The following is a 21,257-nucleotide window of genomic DNA, read 5'->3' on the forward strand; positions in this document are numbered from 1 at the left end:
GTTATTTAACAACTAGGTCTCACTGCCTATATCAATAAATACATGTACTAGCATCCTCTTCCCCAGCTCACAGTAAATGCATTTAATCTTTGCCTGAATTTCCTTCCAAAATCAATGGGACACTTCGTAACATGAAGATACCTAAGATTCTTATTCTGAGTGTTTCTACACGTTTTAACCCCGAATTAAAAACACTTTATTTCTGGGTAGGACATTTCAAATTTTCAAAAGCTAGTCATCGGCAGCCGTCCGTCTCGAGAGACGATGGTGTAGCTTCTTAAGAGTCTATCTGCACCACCGAGAATGGCTGTGCAGTCCGACTCGGGAGTGACACGGTATCTGTCTCCTCCCGTGTTGAATCGACATCTTGCGATGACGCTGGAGTGTCCTCTCCAGTGAAGCTGAAGCTACAGAGCCTGGGCAGGGTGATATGGAGGGTCTGCTGTTGCCCATGCAGCAGACCCCCCCCTCTCTTCGCAGCTGAAGGGTCCAAGGGAAAGACGGAGTCAATACAGCTTGGCTTCAGGTGCGCTGCAGGAGTTGCCGGTGTTGACTACAACGTCAAACCGCCTTAGGGACTCCGGCTCCAGATTTTCTGTCGGGGTTTACTCCCTTAGCCTTTCCCCTGAAGAGGTATGCCGCAAGGCAGCGGAGGTTTTTTGGAGTCAGAGTTTTCCTTCTCTGCAAAAGCTAGTAACCAAGTGACATATTACCTGGAGTTGTCTACAAAACCCAAAGTCCCAGAGGCAAGAGTCACCTGCTTTATTATATCATCCTATTGATTTAACTGTGTTTAATTAATTTAAATTACTTTATTCAGATGGGTATAAATTCACATCCTTTCTAACTCCAAGGGTGAAAGAGGAAGGATAGAAGATGAGCTAAAATGACAAAAAATGTTTGCTTTGAATTTCAAGATACTGACAATAATATAGAGAATATTTTACTTGTGGCTACAGCTTACCTTGAAAGAACACAGAAAGCCATCATTAACTATAAACTTAATTCATTCGCTTCATTCCTATCATCGCTAACAAATATCTAAGTAAAGCTGGTGAACTGTAACGCAGCAAACCAGAAACGCATGGAGTTTCCATGAAACAGCAGCACAAAGGCCCACAAGCTTCCTTCCAAAGGTACCCGGTACCTTCATGAGCATCACATCAGAAACACATATTAAGACTATCGCCATTGGAGAGATGTTTACATCAGCGTCATACAGTTCAAGTTCAAATGACTGACAAACATTCAGAATTACATTTTAAACTTGAATTAAAAGAAAAACTTAAAAATCTATTTACATCAGCACTTCAATTACACCGCATCATGGGATGACCCTACCCTGCATTTCGACATGAAGAGATGACTTTATTACACTTTTATGTAGTGACCACACAGGCAGCCCATGAAAAAGAGGTTCATAAAACCCTTGCTTTTTTTATTATTTAAAATCAGCTAAGCGCTACCAAAAATGTTCAGTTTTACATTTAGAACAGGAGTGTTCTTTTCTGGAGTTTTAGTAGCTCTCCAACAAAACTCATTCTAAAAATCAAGTATATTAATAAATCTTTGTCTCATTTCAAAAATCCCCTATACTACGACAGTTATCTTACAGGGGAAAACAATTTGTAAACCAATGCCCTAAAACAGGTGAGAAAATCCTAACAATAACTACTGAACCTTTAGCTGCAGGGAAGAGATTTCTATTCTTACTTTCCTAATTATTTTTACTAGATGTTCTTTGTTATTTTTTATTTTTTTGGTAATGGACAAAATATTTGAACATGGAACTCTTTTATTTTATTCAGGCACCGTGACAGAGTTTTCAACATTAACACTTACAATGCCATTCACTGAAGGATCCTGGAAATGATACCGCTTTTACTCTTCCTTAAATAAGGGCACTCAAGAGAATGTAGTTCCCATGCTCAGAACACTCAGAAAAGGAATCAAAAACCAAGCCAGCATAGCCTTCTGCTGAGTTGGTTAGCCTTCGCCCTTTTCCCAAGGGAGAAAAAGTGTAATGTCTCTGTTCAGAATGAATCAGGCATATTTTTTAAAGTGACCATTTGGTCAAGCCACTTTGCATTTTTTGGCAGATTCTTGCTTCAGATACCAGTTGCTTCAGACTAGGAAGCCCCATCAAACCTCCAATCTGGGCTGCCCATGACGTCTTATTACTTAGTACATGGTATGCTAAGTACCTGTGAAAGGGGGCACTCCTTGGCCAACGAACTCTGATTCATATCTTTCAGTAAGTCCTTCAGAGCATTCCTTACTGTGGTGTGCGACCATTGTTCAGGAGGCAAGTCTTCGAGTTTGGGGCAACTATTGGAGACACAGATTAGAAAGGGGATTATTACAAGATTGCATCCGGCTGCAAAACATTCCTTTAAGACAGACAGATTTCATTTTGCGCATCAAACAGATGCATCTGGAGATTGCTCTCGGTCTCCTGATTGTTCCGATTAGTTAATTACTTTATACAACACATCTGCTGTATCGATGCATGAATTATACATCAGCTGCCTGTGGTGGCTATTTTTTCATGTTACTTCTACCTTCCTGCTCTGATGCGCTTGGGAAGACAATTTAAGGTGTACTGCTTTCTCACGAGCCATCGGGAAAAGCATTAATGTATTAACCATTTTCCTTTCGTGACTCTGTTCATATGAAGTAAAATGGTAAATAAAATATATAAATAGGATTGCAGCAATAGTGAATAAGGCATTCTTTCACAAAATGTACACAGATGGCACTGTTCATGATATGCAAAAATATTTTTCTCTTAAGTAAACTTTATGTAAAATGCCTTCTTGTAATGCATCATTTAATTGACTAAATATAAAAGGTCTTATCTTTAGATAACCTGCACAAATCTACAAATTTTTTTTTGGGGGGGGGCGGTGCTTTTAAATTCTACAATGAAGTCAGGAAAATAAAGCAGAAAGGGTAAGATAACAAATCAATTTTAATTAACCCTTCTGAAACACAGAGGAAATAAAAATCAAAGGTTGACCAGAGATGCTTTATTTTGAAAGATCAGGTACGCAGAACATTTTTCCTTAGGATGCTGTTCTCACTCACCTGTGTAACTGAATTTTCAACGTGACCACATGATACACGTCTTGAAGCATATCTGCTACTGTAGCATCGGGGGCATCTGTCACGTAAGACAGTGGAACTGGATTCCACTTTCCAACCTGGATTAGCCCTATTCCAGATAAAGAGAATTTGTCACTGCGTATTTTACCCTGTAGATAATATATTTGGTAGTTTTTTGTTTTTTATTTTTTCCCATGGCCCCCACCACAAGCAACATTGTTATTTCTGTCTGAATGATTCCCTTCCCTCTAAAAGGCAGGTCAATGAAAAGATTCACAGCTTAGCTTTCCAAATTGTGATATTATGTAAACAACTATAGAGTTGTTTATTATTTTGGAAATCAAACCCCATCAATAAAACCTATGCATAGGCCACATTTTCCTAACTTACAGGAAGTTCTAATAAGACATAGCTGAACCAGTTCTAAATGGCTTTACGATTTAGATAAGATCCTCTATTGCAAAGGGAATCAGCATTGAAAAATACTTTACAGCCCATAAAACCATCAGAAACAGAATAAAAGAAACAGAACTAGATATTCAGTCATAAATGCAAATTGACTCTCAACAGTCCATCTGCTCAAATACGCTCCTCACTTCCTTGTGGGTCCTCAGTGGAGCAGATTATTAAGGTCAATAAGCATACTAATGATTCAGCTGAAGTAATTTAAAAAAAAAAATCTACCTCGACATTCCACATGAGCAAAATGTGTGTTAACTAAACCAAACTGAATTAAGCCAATTTTTTAAAGCCACAGTTTATAAGGAACTAATGTAATACACAGGCTACAGTTCTTTGAATAAAAAATATTCAGTGCTTTCTCTGCAAGGTAAACAAAGGATGCTAAGCAATTCTTCCAGCCCCACATATGCATCACTTACCTTTGGCCTGGGCAGCAGAGCTATGCGAATAACCCAGAGACAGCAATGCCATTTCTATCAGCTGGTTGAAAAGCATATCCTTTCTCACCAACACAAATTCCGCATGCTCCTCCTTGCAATCATATTCAATGGCGTTTTCATAATGTTCCACCACGCAAAAAACTGGTAGCATGGTTCCTATCAAAAAGACAGAGAAAAAGAGATGCAAACCAACAATCTTCAGAAATACAATCTGTGGGAGGAAAAACTAAGCCATGAAAATAAATCTTCACCACAGTGAGAGAAGGAGAGAGACTCTGTTTCCAAGGCAGACAGGGCCCAGAAACACAGGCAGGCACACACGAACACATACAATGTTTTCTTTTTTAAAGTTGTAAGAGAAATATTTAAATAGAATGTGAACTTGATCCTATGGTAAGTTGGGCTCTGCTTTAAAATTAGTTAGTGCAGAATTACCTTTCTGATCAAATAATAATGCTGATGAGAGAGAAAGAAGTCTCTTGTCTGATCTGCTGTGAAGGGTATACGGTGTGCAAACATAACTCATTACACTTGTCTTCAGAAGAACCAACTTCATGCTTCCTATAGGCTTTTGTTAATATTAAACTTTTCCTGTTTGTGTCCAAACAAATTACCTTCAAGTATAAATTAGCATTTTTCTTCCTTTTTAAAGATTTTACTTTAATACTTCCATAAAATAAATGCAAAACTTAACCAAACTGATGCTCAAAATATATGATTTCAATATGTGCATAATGCAGATAAATAAGATTTTTATGGCTGCTCATTTAATCTACTTGACTAAAAAGATATCACAGCAACCATATGCCTTTAAAATGAACAATCTTTGTTACAGTAAATGGGAAAAAATAAGAGAAAGAAAAGGAAACTGGTTTCATCAGGACATATTAGGATAAAGGAATCTACACAGATTTAATGTTCTCTCTTTATTTACTTTCATCCAATGTAATAACTCAGTAGCGCAGGTCAGATCAGTGTTAGAAACGAGTCTTCTAGAAACTGAAATCACGAATACTGTAGAACTCAAGGTGTTTATTCAGCGCACTGTCAGACTTGCAGTGATAAACGGAAAAGGGTTAAAAGCAGATGCATCTGAACTGTACTGTGGCAAACTGCCAGGAGGGTATCGTCTTTAGCATAAATGATGACAAAGGTGACTTTAACAGGGCACCCAGGATCCTCAATTAGTCCTACAACACTAATGCCTCTATAAGCTCTGCCCTCTGGACTCGCAGAATCCTACCAACCTCTGAACATATCTAATATATGTGAACCAGGGGGGAAAAAAAAAAAAACTCAATATTTTCTACTGACACCAGAAATGCCCTTTAAAAATGCTCTATTCTGTGAACAAAAGCTGGTAGTAAAACAGCTACATTTTTCTACACATGCATCTTCACCAAAGGTTTGGTGAACTGTTCACAAGAGATTCTAGCTCTGACATTAAAAAAAAAAAAAAAAAAAATCTCTTTAGGCTTACTTAGAAAAGCTCACAAACTATTTCAGAGGTACCCAACAGGCTAGGCATAAAAAAACAGGCCGCAGAGCTTGCCAATATTCTTGTCATTCATTCAGCTGTTTTATACCAGAGAGAGAGAACCCGTCAGGGATCAGAAGGCGACTTGGGAAGACCACAGAAAAAATAGCAATATACAAACTGGTGATTTCTTTCTTGGCTTGAAGGTACTTTGGCAAAATTTCCTAAACAAATAAACAAAAACATTCAACCCCTTTTTCTTAAGTAGTGCTTTCTCATCTCAGCCACAGTTTTTATCTAGCACCTATCAAGCAGAAACCGTGCGCAAAAATTAAGATTAAAAAAATAAAATTAAAAGGCTTTAGTAATTTTGTTGTTTGAAATAAGCAAAGAACCTTTTACAATTAAACTGCATTTTAAAAGTGAGTTGCTATCAATACAATGCTTTAAGAAAAAGAAATCATTTGAGCAGGAAGTGAAATTACTGTACTTTGGTTTCTCCTCCCCCTGTCCTGACGTCTTCAAAGAGTTGGGTTAGTACAACAAAAAGATACTCATTGATTTTTCCTCTTACAGGATTATATAGACTTGTTCTACTATATGCTGTTCCTTAGGCCTATGAAATAATTGTAGGATTTTCAAACTATTGAAACATATTGGATATATTTTCAACTTTATTTCGAGGTACACTGCAGATCATTAAGGTGCCTATTGATAAAGTGACAGCAGTATCACTGAATTACGAATCTAGCTGTTAACTCTTCCAGCAAACTGTCACAGTTGCCCTCCTGATATGAGGAGTAATGCTGAACAGGAGCCTTCTCTGAACTGTCTGATTATTTGTGCTAGTGTTTGGCGAGACTTCCAACTACAGCAACTTCATAACCTTCTAGCATTAAAAGGGGAGTGCACTGGTCACTGCTGAATGCTAAAAATACCGCATGATTTAAACCTGGAGGCAGTCTTAGAAGCTTTTGCTGAAGGTTTATGAGCCTGTGTAAACAGCACGTCTGCCATAAGGAGCAGTGAAGTCTGTAGAATCCTTGTCTAAAACTGTCCTGGCATTAAAGTTTGCTGTGCAAATATCACATAATACCAGAGACAGCTGAAATCTCCTATTTAGGAATTTATGGAACTTATATGTTTGCAGGCGTCAGAAAGTCTTTTTTATAGAGCCCCAGTGCTTCACAGTACAATATTAATGCACTCTGTTTGAAAAGCTGTAATAAATTATATTTTTAATGCTCTTACCCTGGCTTTCTTAAGATGCATACATTCTTGGCAAACAATCAATAAATAGGGTAATCATGAGTAGAGGCCAAAGAATTTGCTGAAGTGCTGTTTTTCCATTTTTAATAGATAAAGATCTAACAATACGGACTGCTGTGTCTGTTCATTTCGGGATCAATATATTCTTTGTTTTCGCCAAACCAAGGAAAAAATAAATGATTGTATGATAAATGTTATGCATCAAACACAATGAAATTCCTCTGCCTTCTAACTTTATCTACTTAATATTCCTGGTTGCTAAAAGATGGCATTTTTATCCTTTGCTTAGCAAATGTAAGGAAAATCTGAATCCTATACACATTTATTCAGAGACAAAATAAAGACCATTATGAAGACATATTATAACCCGCATAGGCACCGCTTTACATAAACACAGTGTTGAACACAAAGTTGTTAAACTTCATCAATTTAATGTAAAATTGGTAGAAAGGAGTCATAGTTACACATCCTCCTCTTATAAACTTGCCTAAATCTGCCTTTATCAAAAATACTCAATTATAGCAAAAATCAAAAACTAGAATAATCAGGCTTTCCACTGCTAAATAATAATTTGCTCTTAAGAAAACAAACCACAAAATGACATCATAAAACTTTTACATCATATCATATAAGATTTCTATTACCTCTGAAACTGCCTTTTACAACTAGTAATCTTATGAAAAAGCTAGGGCAGTACTCAAAACAATTTAAGTGTCTTATTCTTAATCGGGGTGAGTTTAAGCAATAGCTATATATATGTGTGTATATATATATATATCTCCTCTATTACAATAACACCTTATCAACGGAAGCCTTGCATAGCTAAAGACTATTAAACTGAGTTCAGTCCTTATCATCCTAAGAGTCCAGTAATTCCAGTCTATAGTAGTTAAGGAAGATGCTCCATTCCCATAGCCTCCACTTTCAAAATGTGACTGACACTGCAGCCAGGGATGTAACTAATTTCAGATCAGAGAGAATCAAGGAAAAGAACATACAAAGACATGTTCTACCTCTCCACTCCCACACAAACTGGCTTTGGGCAGACACACGGCTCACAGCTTTCCAAGATTTGGCTCAAAAGTATTTACCTTTCCTAAGGTTGGTTTTCATCAGATGGCCCGAGTGTTTTAAAGGCACTCCCTGCATTTTTCCACCTGTACTCCCAAGTCTTCCTCTTCCTAGAGGGCTCCCGTTCTGCTCCAGGCGGGCAATCTTGGCTGGTGGACCCTTCGGATCGCTCACATTGTTAGACATTTCTGAATGTTCCTTCCCCTGAGTTGCCTCGTTCAAATGATCCATACTCAGTTACCCTCTAAAGATCACCTGCCAGAATTTAAAAAGAAGACGTTAGAATTGGGTGGGTGGGGGTCTCTCTGTCTCTCTGTATTTATATACATATATCACATAAATATTTTATCCCTAGATGCAAACATAAGGTATTTTTAAGATTACTCAGCTAGATATAAAATATAATGCAGATGTTACTCTATTTCTACATAGCAGTACTACATACTCATTCAAGTTAACAGGATAATTTGTGAAAACTGTACCTACACACAAGAATAAGAGGTAATTTGTCACCTACCAACAAAACTAAGTAGGGGGGAATGAACTTACTTTTAAAACAACAGTCACCACAAGTATAGCCAGAAAGAAAATAAATTATATGTATGTAGTCCCAATTTTAAAAAATTAGAAACTCATTACATAACAGCAACACTTTAATCAAGGATGAAAAGATTAACACAGTTCAAAATATTTATGTGATATATATGACATATAGCTTAATTTCTGTAAGAACAAAACCAATTTATATATATACCACCTCAAAAGAAGATAGCAAACTTCTAATTTTTAAACTCTCCATTGACTTTACAGGTTAATTTGTAGAAAAAGTTTTCTACTATCAAAGTTTCAAAAACTATGTGACCTGTTAAATACCTAATCAAGTCTTGGCTCAAATGTGTGATTGGATCATTTTACCCCTAAGCAAATGGATATTATTGGAGTTCTTCAAATATCCCAGGTACTGAAGCATTACAGCTCACATGTTTTAAAGTTAATATTTAGGAGTACACCAGTAATAGAGTGCTGTTAATTTAAGTAAGAAAAAACCTTGAAAATACTTTGTAATATAAGCATTAGATTCAAGAACTAAAAAAAAAAAAATCTTGATTTTTGGCAACAAACGATTGCCAGTTTTCAAAGCTAATCTCAGTATGCAACGACCTCAACATCTTAACTTCAAAAAATTAATTGATAATTATTTCAGTTATACAATGGATATCAATTTTCACAGTTTATGATAAAGCAATGAGTAAAATATCTAAGCCACTTCTAAAATACAGTTTTAACTAGTACTGATAAGCACAGGTGAGTGGAATTATTTTGTGAACTTTCAGAGTACTTGAAGTATTGAGCTTACCAACACTAAGGGGGAAGGGATCATATTTAGGAAAATCGGACAGAATACAATAATTACTACTTTCTTCCAGCTGTCTAGTAATTTGACATCTCTTGTACTTTAAAAAATTACTATACTGGAGAAGCTATTTAGGTCTGATTTATTGAAAGCCAGTTTATACCAGTGTGGCTTTTCTATAAGCATATTTTTCTTCTGTTTAACCATAGATCACTTTGTCCATTATAATCAAGAAAAGAGGTGAATGAGGAGGACGGAGCGATGGTAATCTGTAGGCTTAAAAGCAACCTTAAGAACGCCAATTGAAGAATTCTGAAGTTTGAGAAATAATGGCTATTCATCCTCGTACTCCAGGGTGGCACGCTGAGAACTAAAGGTTTACCGTTGATCGAGGTCCCATCTGTTTTTGGTTATGAGGTTCATTAACAATAAATGTGCCTCTTTTAACCACTTTTTATCAAGATTACTCATTGCCATTATATTAAACTGAAGCCAAAATTAGAGAGCAATGATTATTAACTTATTCAAAACACTCCTTATAATGTTAACATGTGGATTATAATGCAGAGCTGCTTGTTTCTGAAATTGGTTACCCTACCCTAGAGCAGAAAATGAGTTTTAAAACATGATTTGAAAAGAAAATACTTAACCCGTGGGGCAATTTAAGAAAACGTAGACAACAGCTTCAAAGTTAATGATATAAAATAATTAGTCATGAGGCTTAGAAGCATTATAAATTATACAGCAAAAGAAACTGATAATTTAATGTATTGACAATCAAAACATCATATAGATCATGCAACACTGTCCTTCCAGTACCCATCTATATGCATCTATTAAACAGTCATCTTGTGAAAATCTTTACATTATAAAGCAAAATTACATGCATATAAAACACCCAATTTACTCATTTAAACTCTATGCCCAAGGCTAAAATAAAGTTCACCAAACCTCAGTTTGGAATTGCAAAGAGCAGCAATCTCCGCTGGGCCTGCTGGACTGACAGCACAGGAACTAGCTTCAGCCTCCACAGACGCCAAGCTGAAGAGTTTCTTTTGAGTTACACATTTTAAAATTCATTTTCGTGTAACGTCTGGTTGGCACACAGAAAGCAAGCTACTTTCTCAAAATCCCATTTCCCTGTCCATAAACTAAGTCCATATGTGATAATTACTGAATAAAACAGTGAACTCAGGCACAGCAATTATTTCCCTTTAAAAGAAAAGCACAGAATTCCGGTTTCAAGAACCTTTTTTTTTTTTTTTTTTTTTTGCAATGTGGGATGTGGGATCTTTTTCAACGAGTTCCTTGCTAGATGGCCTCCTTCGCCCCCACAGAACCCCATAATCACATTGTAAGAGATTGTGCCCTTATCCATTCCATATGGCCAGCACGATCCAGGCCAAGCTTTCACTGTGACCTTTTAAAGAGACAAAGAAGCAAAGTACTATCTAGAAACAGAAACACTGCAGTTTTACTGAGTGAAATTAGCAAAACCGACCTGAAACTCACCACTTCAAAACTTGACAGCATATAAATAACAAAAACAAAGGAGATTTCCTTTGCAGCCCGGGTTCTTGAAGAGAAGTTCAAGACTGATGTTTTCTGTCCTTTTTTTTTTTTTTTTAATTAAAAAAAAAAAAAAGCAGCAGACCTGAAGGCGACTTCCCCTGAAATTGTATTATTTTCTCTTCCCCTACCCCCGCCCCCCTAAGCGGGGGAAGGGCAGAAATAAACGTCTAGAAGAGAAGCCATGGGGGTTGGGGGGGGTGTTAAAAATCACAATTCGAAAAACAACATATATGGTTTGTAAAATGTCTAACCTCAGAGAACGGGGTTTTCGATGAGGGAGGAGGGGAGAGTGGGAAGTAGGGAGGAGGGCGAAGATAAAATTGATCTGACAAGTGATTCGTTGGGGGAAGAATCGTAAAAACAAAGCAAAACCCGTTATGAGCTGTACACTGTGGTGGAGCTGGGGAGGCGAGGTGGTGACTGAGGATTCTCTTAAGAAGAAAAAAAGGAAAAAATCACTGCGGACAAGGTCTCCAGAAAGGGAAAAAAGGTCCCCTCGCTTCCCATTCCCCCCTCCCACAGCTCGCTCGGGCTTTTCGGTGTGAGGACAGAAAGTCTACTCCGCTGTCACTTGCAATATTATTCTCCAGCGACCCCGGAGCCCGCAGCGAGCGGAAGGCCAGCGCGCCGCCCTGCCAAAGCCCCCACCGCCCTCCCCAACAACCGCGACTAATATTAACAAACCTTAAACTTTCTTCCCACAGCCTCGCACCCTCAACGAGGGATTCTACCGGGGGACAGCGAGGGTGGGGGGCAGGAGGTCGCGAAAGAAGCCCCGGAAAGGCACTAAAATGCCACTTTTGATTCGGCCCTCGCTGACAACAGCCCCGAGGACTCTTTCCCTGCCCATGGACGCGGGGCTCCGAGCGTCTGGGGAGCCGAGTGAGTGAAGGGGGGGGAGGGTTTGGGGGGAGGGGGAGAGAATCAGAAGGCACCCCCAGCCACCTCCACCGCCTCAGCAGCGACTAACTCCCCGCCCCCTCCCCCCGAAAAAGTCGCCACGCTCTCACTCAGCCAGAGTCCGAGGTAAACAACGAGCACCACAATGGCACTAGGACTTGGGAGCAAAGAAACCCAGAAACCCCAACGAAACTGATGAGGAGTTTCCCAAAATGAAAGGAGAGGGGTGGGAAGCGTCCTCTGGAGTCGCCCTGGCTCTCTGCTCGGTTCCCGGGCAGCCTAGAGGGCGGCCGCGGCTGCTGCTGTTGCGACGAGGCCGGGTGTTGCTGGGCGGCACAGGGAGAGGGGTGTGTGTGCGCGGCGGTGTGTGCGCGTGTGAGCGCGAGTCCCCGGACGGGGCTGTTTCTCTCCCGCTCGCTCGCCCTCGCTCGCTCTCCCCCTCGCTGCCGGCTCTGCCCCCATTAAATTATGAGTTGACTCATCCCGGCCGCTGTCGCCGCCGCTGCCGTGCCCAGCTCGGCTCCGCGCGTCCGCCCGGGCTGCAGCCCGCTCCGCCGCCGCTGCTGCCGCCGAAGCTGCTCCCGCTGCTGCCGCCGCCGCCGCTGTGGCTGCCTCTTCTTCCTCCTCCTCATTTTAATACAAAATCACCCCGCTCGCAGCCCCAGCCCCGAGCACGCAGCCTCCTCCCGGCCGCCCGCCGCAGCCGCCGCCGCCCGGAGCCCTTCCCCAGCGGGGCCGGCTCCTCCGCCGCGTCCGGGGAGCGGGAGCGAGCGAGAAAGTGGCAGTGGCGGCGGCGGAGGAGGGGGGAGGGAGAGGAGGAAGAAGGGGGTGCGAAGCGGAGGAGGAAGGCGGCGGGGGGGTGGGGGGGGCAGGGTGCAAGGAGAAGGCGGAAAAGGGATGGGGATTAAAACCCGGGCTGGAGGGCCGGGATCCGGGGAGGGGGCTGGGGCGGCGAGTTAAAAAGCAGAAAGACAAGTAACTAGTGAATGAGTGAGGGAAGGGGAGGGAGGGAGCGCACAATTTCCGGCCCCGGGCGCGCAAGAATTTGTAATGAGCTTGATTAGAGTGAGGCGGCCCGACATTTATTACACACAATACCCAGAATAACAGGGCGCTGCGCGAGGGCTAGCGCCGGCCGCCAGGCGCGCCAGGGAGGGCGCGAGGGGAGGAGGGGGGCTTCCCTGGCAGCGGCCGCCGCGGCGGGGCGGGGAGCGCGCGCCGCGCGGGCGGCAGGGGCAGGTGTGCGCGAGGGAACGTGGCGGGAGGAGGGGCAGGGCTGGCGGAGGGGGTGAGGGGATGAAAGTGATGGGAAGGAGGGGGCGAGGGCCAGGGGAAAAGCCAAGCAACCACCCACACGCCACGAAAGCCACAGAAAGGAATACGTCGGGAGCGTCCCAGGCGGGCACCGAAGGCACAGGCGAGGCGGGGAGGGCGCACCGGCCCCGCGGGAGAGGGGCCGGACACGCAGGTGACGGGCGGAGAGTACTGGGGGTAGGGGACTTCAGAAAGTGGCTGCCGGGGACATTCGGGAGGGAGAGCACGCCCGAGAAGCGCGGAGGGTGCAGAAACATTTGCCGAGGAATAAAGGCCGGGATCCTTAAAACGCTCTCGCGAATATTTATCCTCAAAGAGGATGAGTCCTAAAATATTTCTAGAGGCAACGTTAAAACAACATGAGTAAGAGCTTCCCAAGTCAGAGGCAGGTTCAAAACTCCCTCGCTGTTAAGCCATAGAACACGTTGGAGGCAGAAATACGTGGCCTATAGTGGCCGAGTTATACAGAATTTGGGTCACTTAAAAGAGACCTGGTTTGTCATTAAAAAGGAAAAGATGCCACCATTCTCAAACTAATTTTGAAAGAAAGAAAGTTTGGGTGGGTAAACGCATCTGCTGTTGCAATAACTACTTATGCAATCTAGGGTAAGTTACCCAGTTAGATAAATGGTCATTAGCACATACGTATGATCCTCATAATTATTAAATGTAATTTCCATCAAAATGAAGAACATTACAATCTCACGCAAAATAAGAGATGCACTGTTCATCGCTTTGATTTGAGCACTAACATCCCAGTCCCTGTAGGCAGTTAGTCATTTTTTTTAAAAATGTAAGAATTATTTTTCAGAAAACACTAGTAGGGAAAAGAAAAATCACTCAGATAAACATTTTGTTACACATAAAAAAGCAACAAGTTAGCACAAGTACTGAGATAAGAGGGAAATATGCAAATTAAGCTCTTTAAAGCTACCAATACACACTTAGAGACACTGTTTACATTAGAAATCTAAGAAAAGCAGAAGGTAGAGCAGAAGATGAAGCATAGGAAATAATGGCCTCCTGGGGAGGACAAGTTTAGGAGACACACATGAAAATATATCACTAATGGCACCCAAGTTTCACCCACAAACCGGAAAGGTTAGTCAAAATTGAGGAAGGCAACCATGAATCTTGACACATATAAACTCAAGCCTTAAGCAAAAGAAAGAACATGTGATAATAAAACATAGCATCACAAGCAAGACCCAACTGAGGTCACATTTTACAAATTGACATGTGGGGGGATATGGAGAAGAATACCTTAATTAAAAGTATAAAATATAAATAAGGAAACATTTAAAAGAAAAAGATAGCAATCAATGATCTGTATAATGACAATGAATTTTGCAATATGATAGGTTGTTAGGAATTTCCAAGAAGTAGATTTTAATAGTTGCTTCAAACTGGTGATGACATGTTTTCCTAACAGCTGCCTGGTTTTCAGTAGTTCATTCTAGTGTCATGCTGCACAATTCACAAAAATAGCAACATAAAAATATTAAGAAAAACTATAGACTACAAAAAAATTCCCCATGCAACTTCACCTGAAGTTGAATGTTTTTAAGAGGAAAGTTGTTACGCAAAAACAAAATGTGAGCAAAGAGAAGACTAAAAAAAGTTACTAAAAATATCAATATTAAGACACATTGGAATAAATACTGTAAATGTGTTTTTCCCATCATTTTCACAATAAGTAAGACAAAAATGTTCCTGACTGCCTCCTAAAGATCTGGCCAATGCTAATGAAATGTGGGAATAAAAATAATAATCTTTAAATCTGAATAGCATCTTTTATCCAGGAATTTATAAACTAATTCTCTAACACAAAACATAAGAAGTGTGTAATAAGGATAGACATGGCCTTGGAAAATATGATAAACAGAATAAATGAGTATAAAGACATCTAATAATGACTTTACTATAAAGAATAATGACATAGTATAATTATGAATCTATTAACTACATATGTATACTAATTTCCCCTCAAGCCTGTGCTTTGCTTTAGAACTATATATGAAATAACATAAGTGACTCACAGAGATTTATGTACTCCAAGTCCTATAGTAGAATGATAAACTTAATTACTATAAATTATCTACCCCTTAGAATACTCATTATAGCCACTGAGCATTGGTCAGTGTAAACTCTGGTTAAAAAAAGAAAAAAGAAAAAGAAAGGCAATTAGAAAAATTCTACCTTCCTGAGCATGTATAAGGATAAACTGTCAAGGGGGGGAAACATTATTCTACACAGGCATCTCATATTTGGCAATACAGAGGCAAGCAAATATCAGAAAAAGTTAAAACAAAATCAGCTTTATAAGTCAATATATCAAAACAGTAAACCTCAGGAACATGAAATATTGCAAGTCAAATAAATGAACTATTTAACATGTGGACACAGTTAAAACAGTGCATCAATTTTTTTATCACATGAGAAGGCATTCAGACTGGCTACAAAAAGGGTAGCAAAGATAAAAATATTGTAACAGCTATATGAATTTCTTTTTTTTTTTTTACTTAATAATGAAAGGACTACTGCATGTTTCAGATGGCACCATATTAAGATAAATATGCAGGCAGATATCCGAAAGCATTAAAACACATTCAGAGTTCTGAATAGCACATACATTTGTAATAAACAGAGAAAGCATTTAGAATTTGAACGCTTTTAAGATATGGCAACTCCCGCCAGTGACTGTGTTAGCAAAGCAATGCTTACCACCATAGCACTTTCTAAGGACATTTTCTTCCATCTTTTTAAATTCAAATACAGTTGGCTATCTCTCTACACTTTTAAAGCAGCCCAATTTACGTAGCATATTGCTCTTTTTGTCATGTCAACTCTTTGTTTTTTGGCTTTAGCTGCAGGTGGTGTTTTCCATATATGAATTTCTGGGAATATGGTCTGTCTTGGCCATATAAGGATGTCTATTTGAGCCATATGTTTTGCTGTCATGTGCCTCATTTTGTCTGTCTGGGATGTCAGGACTGATTTCCACATCGTTTCTTGAATAGGCCAAATACAAATTTGTAAGTACAGAGACGAAAAAGCTGGGGCTGGAGCCCACACAACTTTGTCAAAACACATATTGGAAAGGAAATGCAATATCCTGTAAACATTTGCACCTTTCTTCTCACATCTTATCTGTGACTGACATCATCACAACTGCATGCATAGTTTAGGACAGAATCTACTTGCTCAAGTTCAGAAGTTTGCAGTACGTGTATGCGTGCAGCTTAATCAGACAGCCTCCACCTCTTTGGAGGTCGTGGCAAGGCACACTTAGCTGCCCTCCTCTGAGAGCCATGGGTCCTGTAGCCAGCTTGACCCAGCCTTGAACTTGGGCAAGGGAAGCTGTCTCAGGCTTTTCTCGTTCTAGTGAATAAACGAAACTCTGATTAAACTTTCTGACTAATCTTACAAGAAAGTATAACCCCCATTTTACACTCTCATAGCCTCTTGCGTTTCTCTTTTGTAGGTCATCACAGTCTTAATCAATTAACAAACTGGATAATTATTGGGTTAATAAGTGTGTCCCATACTAGACTGTAAGCCCTATGAGAACAGAGACTTGTGTGTCTTGCTCACTGCCATATTACCAGGAAGTCATATGCTGTCCTTGCAATATTTAATTATGAATAAATAAATAAATGAGAGCAAAAAGTTCAGTGTCACAACCAACTCCCACTGCTAACTGCAATGACAATTCCTTTTAGAGAATTGCACAAGTGAAAAGGAGGTAAGGGGGGGAAGGTGGCTGTATCATTTACATTTGAATTAATTGAAATTAAATAAAGTTTACAATTGAGTTTCTCAGTCACATTTCAAGTGTTGAATAGCCCCATGTGGGTTTTGGGCAGTGTAGATTACAAAATACTTCCACCACTGCAGAAAGTTCTATTGCATATCACTTATCAGCACTTATGGAGTGAACTTTCTAAAGGATGATTAAGTAAATCCAGAACCTGGCCAGGAGTCTTAGAGGTGCTGAATGGCTTTTAGACATTCTAGTAATGTACAAACTGAAATCATCTGCAATTTTAAAATTAGCCCAAAGACCTGTAAAGTCGCATGCAAAGACAACTTTCTAGATATGTCTGTGTTCGAAAGGGTTCTGTGGTACATCTGGAATGATATGCATTTACCCCAGATGCTGCTTTCCATAAGCATTTAAATAGCTCATAGGTGAAGTTAAAAACCTCAGAATTGTTCCCCATCCTCACTCCCACCCCCACATTAAATAAGCATAGTTGCCATTACAAATGGTTCTTTTGGAAGCTTTAAGGTAGGTATCTACTCAAAGTGGGAGGGCATCCAGATACCAAACAGATAATGGCATATTGCAGAAAATAATCGCAAAAAAACTTGAATACATTTCAGAGGAGAAAAGGGAGCAATGATAATCAACTCAAAAGATGGGGCTTCACGTATTTTCTTTTTGTTTTTTCCCTAATAAGTGAGGTTTCCATAATAGCCAGACTGATAGTGATCAAAAGTTGTTTCCTACTTACATTGGAGTGGATGCAAATACCCACTGGTAATTTGTGACATGGTTTTAATAGACAAAGGTCCTTATGAAAGCTGAGCAAAGAGAGGCCAATGTTGATGCTTGTTTTGGGAAAGCTGGATAAGAGAAGAGCCATTATAGTTCACTTCTAGAACCCAACAGACTATCTTGGGACTTTTACCCAGAAATATCACTCTTTTTTTTTGTTAGCAAGAATTTACTGGGCAAATATCTTTGAAAGCTACCTTTCCTTCCATAGATGTTAATATGGATCATAACCTTAACAAGACACAGGCAGTGGTAATTCCATCAAAATGGGTATCTCTAGCTAAACTTAGATCCAAAAATTGGGTAGGGAGATAAAAGGATTCCTGTAATGTCGAGTCTTCTAGTGTAGATATCACCACCAGAATACCTGCAGTTCAGTTTGCCTCATTTCCTCCCCTGAATTGCTTCTGGAGTGCCCTTCCTCACCCCTCACCTGGGGACCTCCCTTTCTGCCATATTCTTAGTATGCAGCTTGATTGCACCTCTTCTGTTCCAAGCCTTCTCTAGCCATCCATTATATCCTTCTCGAGGCCCCATCATACTACTGTCCTTCAGTGTGACATTCCATATTTACATGTCTGCCCCTCCAAATTGCAGCACATTGAGAGTGTGTTTATGTGTGTATTTCTGGAGTGTCTCACAGTGCCTGCCATCACCGTGAAAGGAATCTAAGAACTATTTTCATGAGTGAGCACTTGCAAGAAACCTTATGAAGACTCTTGCCATCTTAGTCAAGCCAGGTCCCAGGATCAGAAGTCAGCTTAGTGGCTCCCAAAATGTGCTTATATTAACATCACCCGAGGAGCTCCTTCAATAATCCAGATGTCCATGCTGCATCCCGCTGCAATGGCCAGGCATTCAGGTGTTTATAGAGCTCCCAGGATGATCTCAATGTTCGGCACCCACTGAGTTAGGTAATATGTTGAAGATAGGAAATCAAATATGCCTTCTAGGATATCCTCAAGTGAAGCTTTTAACCCAGTCCTGAGGTCACTTGGAAAAGTTACGGCTGTGCTAAGAACCAGCACTCACCCAAAATTTAAGGACTATATGTACAGGCAAGCCACTAAGTTCAAACAAAAATAAAAAGAAGGAAAACAATCTCTTAGATCATTACCTTGTCCATTCAAGGTATACTGTTTGAAAAACCATGATAAATTAGCATTTTGGCACTTGCTTGAGATTTACTGGGGTGCCAGAAATCCTGTACAGGTATATGATTTATCATCACAGACATAAGCGACTAACCACAAAATTACACAGGGAAGTAAAGTTCTAAAACCAGTCTATTATTTACTGGAGCCAGAACCATCCCAGTTTCCTCTATTTTTTTTTTCTCAACATAGTTGTGTATGATTTTTCTCCCAGAAAACTTCAACCTTGAGTGAGATTCACCTTGAACAGTAGAAAAATGTTCAACTTATCTCCTAAGTCATTGCACTTAAGCAGAACTGAAGGATTCACACTCTCTGTGCCAAAGATCCATCACAAGTCATCACAGTACAACAAGGTCAAACAGCAACCATTCCCAATCAACCTTTTTAGCTAAGACATAAGCAGATCTTTTAGTGATGTGAATGTTATCACTAATGTTTCCTGGCTTAATTGGAGGGAGAAACTGTTTGAGGTTACTATGGACTTGAATTCTAGTCCAAATCTTTGTGGGGGGGTGGGATATTAGCCGATTTTGGATATTGTACTGCCATGACCATCACTACAAGGCACTGGACAGGAGTTGTCTATCAGGAAGAAGAACCACCACCAGAAAAAAACTGTATCACACCTGGACAGTGACTAAATACTACCATAATGCTGGAAATTTGTTGAAGAAAGGGAGAAGTTAATTCAGAAGTAAAGCACATTCTATTTGGGATGATGGAAAAGATTTGGATGCAGATTGTGTTGACGGTTGCACAATAGTGTGACTATAATTAAAGCCACTGAATTGTACACTTGAAAATTGTCAAGTGGCATACTTCATGTTATGTATCTTTCACCCCTCCCCCCCCCCAAAAAAAAACTAAAGCAAAACAACCTTTCACCTATTCCTAAGTTTGGCAGATATATATTATTAAGAAGATATCAAACTAAGTAGACAATGAGCTACAGCATACTGAAGAACCCCATCCTCACCGCCAGCCTTCCACTGCTTTGTCCTTACCTGCCAACAGCCACAGTCCAGTCTATGCTAGATTATTAATTCATGTGATGAATACCTGACCCAAGGATAATTAACATGGATTGGTAATTAGAGACCAAGATCCCACCCAAATTTGGTAATTTGATGGTCCTTATGAGGCAAAAAAAAACAACCCACAAGTTCTATTTTCAGATTTTATTCTATACTATTGTAGTTTTGTAAGAGAAAGAAATATAAAAACAAACAAATCAGAGTACATTAAGTCCAAAAATTCTCTTTTGAATGTTTTTCAAATGAGTGAAAATTAACTATACACATGAAATAGTAGGCCCTTCCAATTAAACAGTACTTAAGAGTGTTGAACATTTACACGCAGTACAGCCACAGATGTGTAACAACTGTAAAAATGTAGTCAATTAATTTATAAAATGTCTCTGTATAAAGACTTTAGATTCTATTTTTAGATAAATACATAATTTTTGTTATAAAAAGCCTGATAGTCTTTCAAATTTAATTTTCAGTCACTTTTTAGTGATAATAGTTAGGATTAAAGTATTTACTTCTCTCCGCTATGGTTTATATCATCTTTTTCTATAATACATTATCTTGTATTGTGTTTGCTATCATTATTCTTACTGATTTCACATTTATTTTAGAGACTTTTATATTAGTGATGGAGTTTTTAATGTATTAGGAATTGATATGTTATATGAAGTTCATACTTACATATATATGTTCCAGTGCATGATTAAGAAATATTAATATATAAAATTATGTATTATGTATTAAAGCATAAATAAATTACTAAAAAAGTAGTTTCACAGTGTAGCAGTACCTAGACATATCCAGTTACCTATTTTGCAGATGCCTCTATATTTATTAGTGTGTTTTTGTGGTATTTAATTAACTGAATAAATAACATAAACTATATATATGCAAATTTCCAGCTGATATGAAGCAAAAAGTTGACAAAAAATGCTACTGTATAACTTTAAAAACAGAACAAGTCAGCCTTGAGGCTATTTTTTAATCATTTATTTTTATTTATTCTGTAAAGACTATTTTCATTTGTATTTTTAAAATATATATAAATGCACTTGGAGAGAAACAAACAGCATATTTATGAAAAATTTTGATGGGAACTAGCTTGTGACTGTTTTGAGACTGTATTACTTTAAAGATGGACACTACCTTCCATTGTATTACTTCAACAACTGGAAAAAAAAACACTACATATTCACACTATATTTAATTAAAATTAAACTTATATCTCCATGAAGATAACAAGACTCTCAAAACTAACTTTTTAGGTTGGTTTGCACAAAGGGGTTTTGTCACTAAGAATTTACCACTCTGCAAGTGTAAAAGCATCTTCACGGCTGGTATATGTCGCAGGTTAGGATATAAACCAAATCTTGGGGCGTTCTCTACAGATTTGGGAAATCCAAGTGTTTGGCCAACATCCAAGTATGACTAAATGTAGATATCATATGCATATAGCATAAAATGATACCTGGATCTGGGGCTTGCTCCTTACTCTACCAGCTAGCTGAGTGAACCTTCATAAGGCAAGCGGGATCAGGTTCTGAATC

At 39.3% G+C, this 21,257-nt stretch overlaps 1 protein-coding gene across 2 annotated transcripts in view; it reads right to left on the bottom strand.

Moving 5' to 3' along the window:
• Window positions 1–12,431, bottom strand: part of SATB1 (SATB homeobox 1) — a 77,006-nt gene extending 64,575 nt beyond the window's left edge. Inside the window, exons 1-5 of one of the 2 annotated variants that reach the window (XM_090284384.1) lie at window positions 10,691–12,431; window positions 7,845–8,079; window positions 3,987–4,163; window positions 3,088–3,214; window positions 2,205–2,328 (exon numbers count right to left, since the gene is read on the bottom strand). In XM_090284384.1, the coding sequence (XP_090140510.1) occupies window positions 2,205–2,328; window positions 3,088–3,214; window positions 3,987–4,163; window positions 7,845–8,055 (639 nt within the window). In that variant the 5' untranslated portion in view covers window positions 8,056–8,079; window positions 10,691–12,431. Of the gene's footprint in view, window positions 1–2,204; window positions 2,329–3,087; window positions 3,215–3,986; window positions 4,164–7,844; window positions 8,080–10,690 lie in introns of those variants that run through there. The other variant, XM_090284382.1, reaches the window with a different exon arrangement.
• Window positions 12,432–21,257: the final 8,826 nt, after the last annotated feature.

The sequence above is a fragment of the Furipterus horrens genome, unplaced genomic scaffold, assembly GCF_987537825.1.
Source record: "Furipterus horrens unplaced genomic scaffold, mFurHor1.1.pri manual_scaffold_7, whole genome shotgun sequence".
Taxonomy (NCBI): Eukaryota; Metazoa; Chordata; class Mammalia; order Chiroptera; family Furipteridae; genus Furipterus; species Furipterus horrens.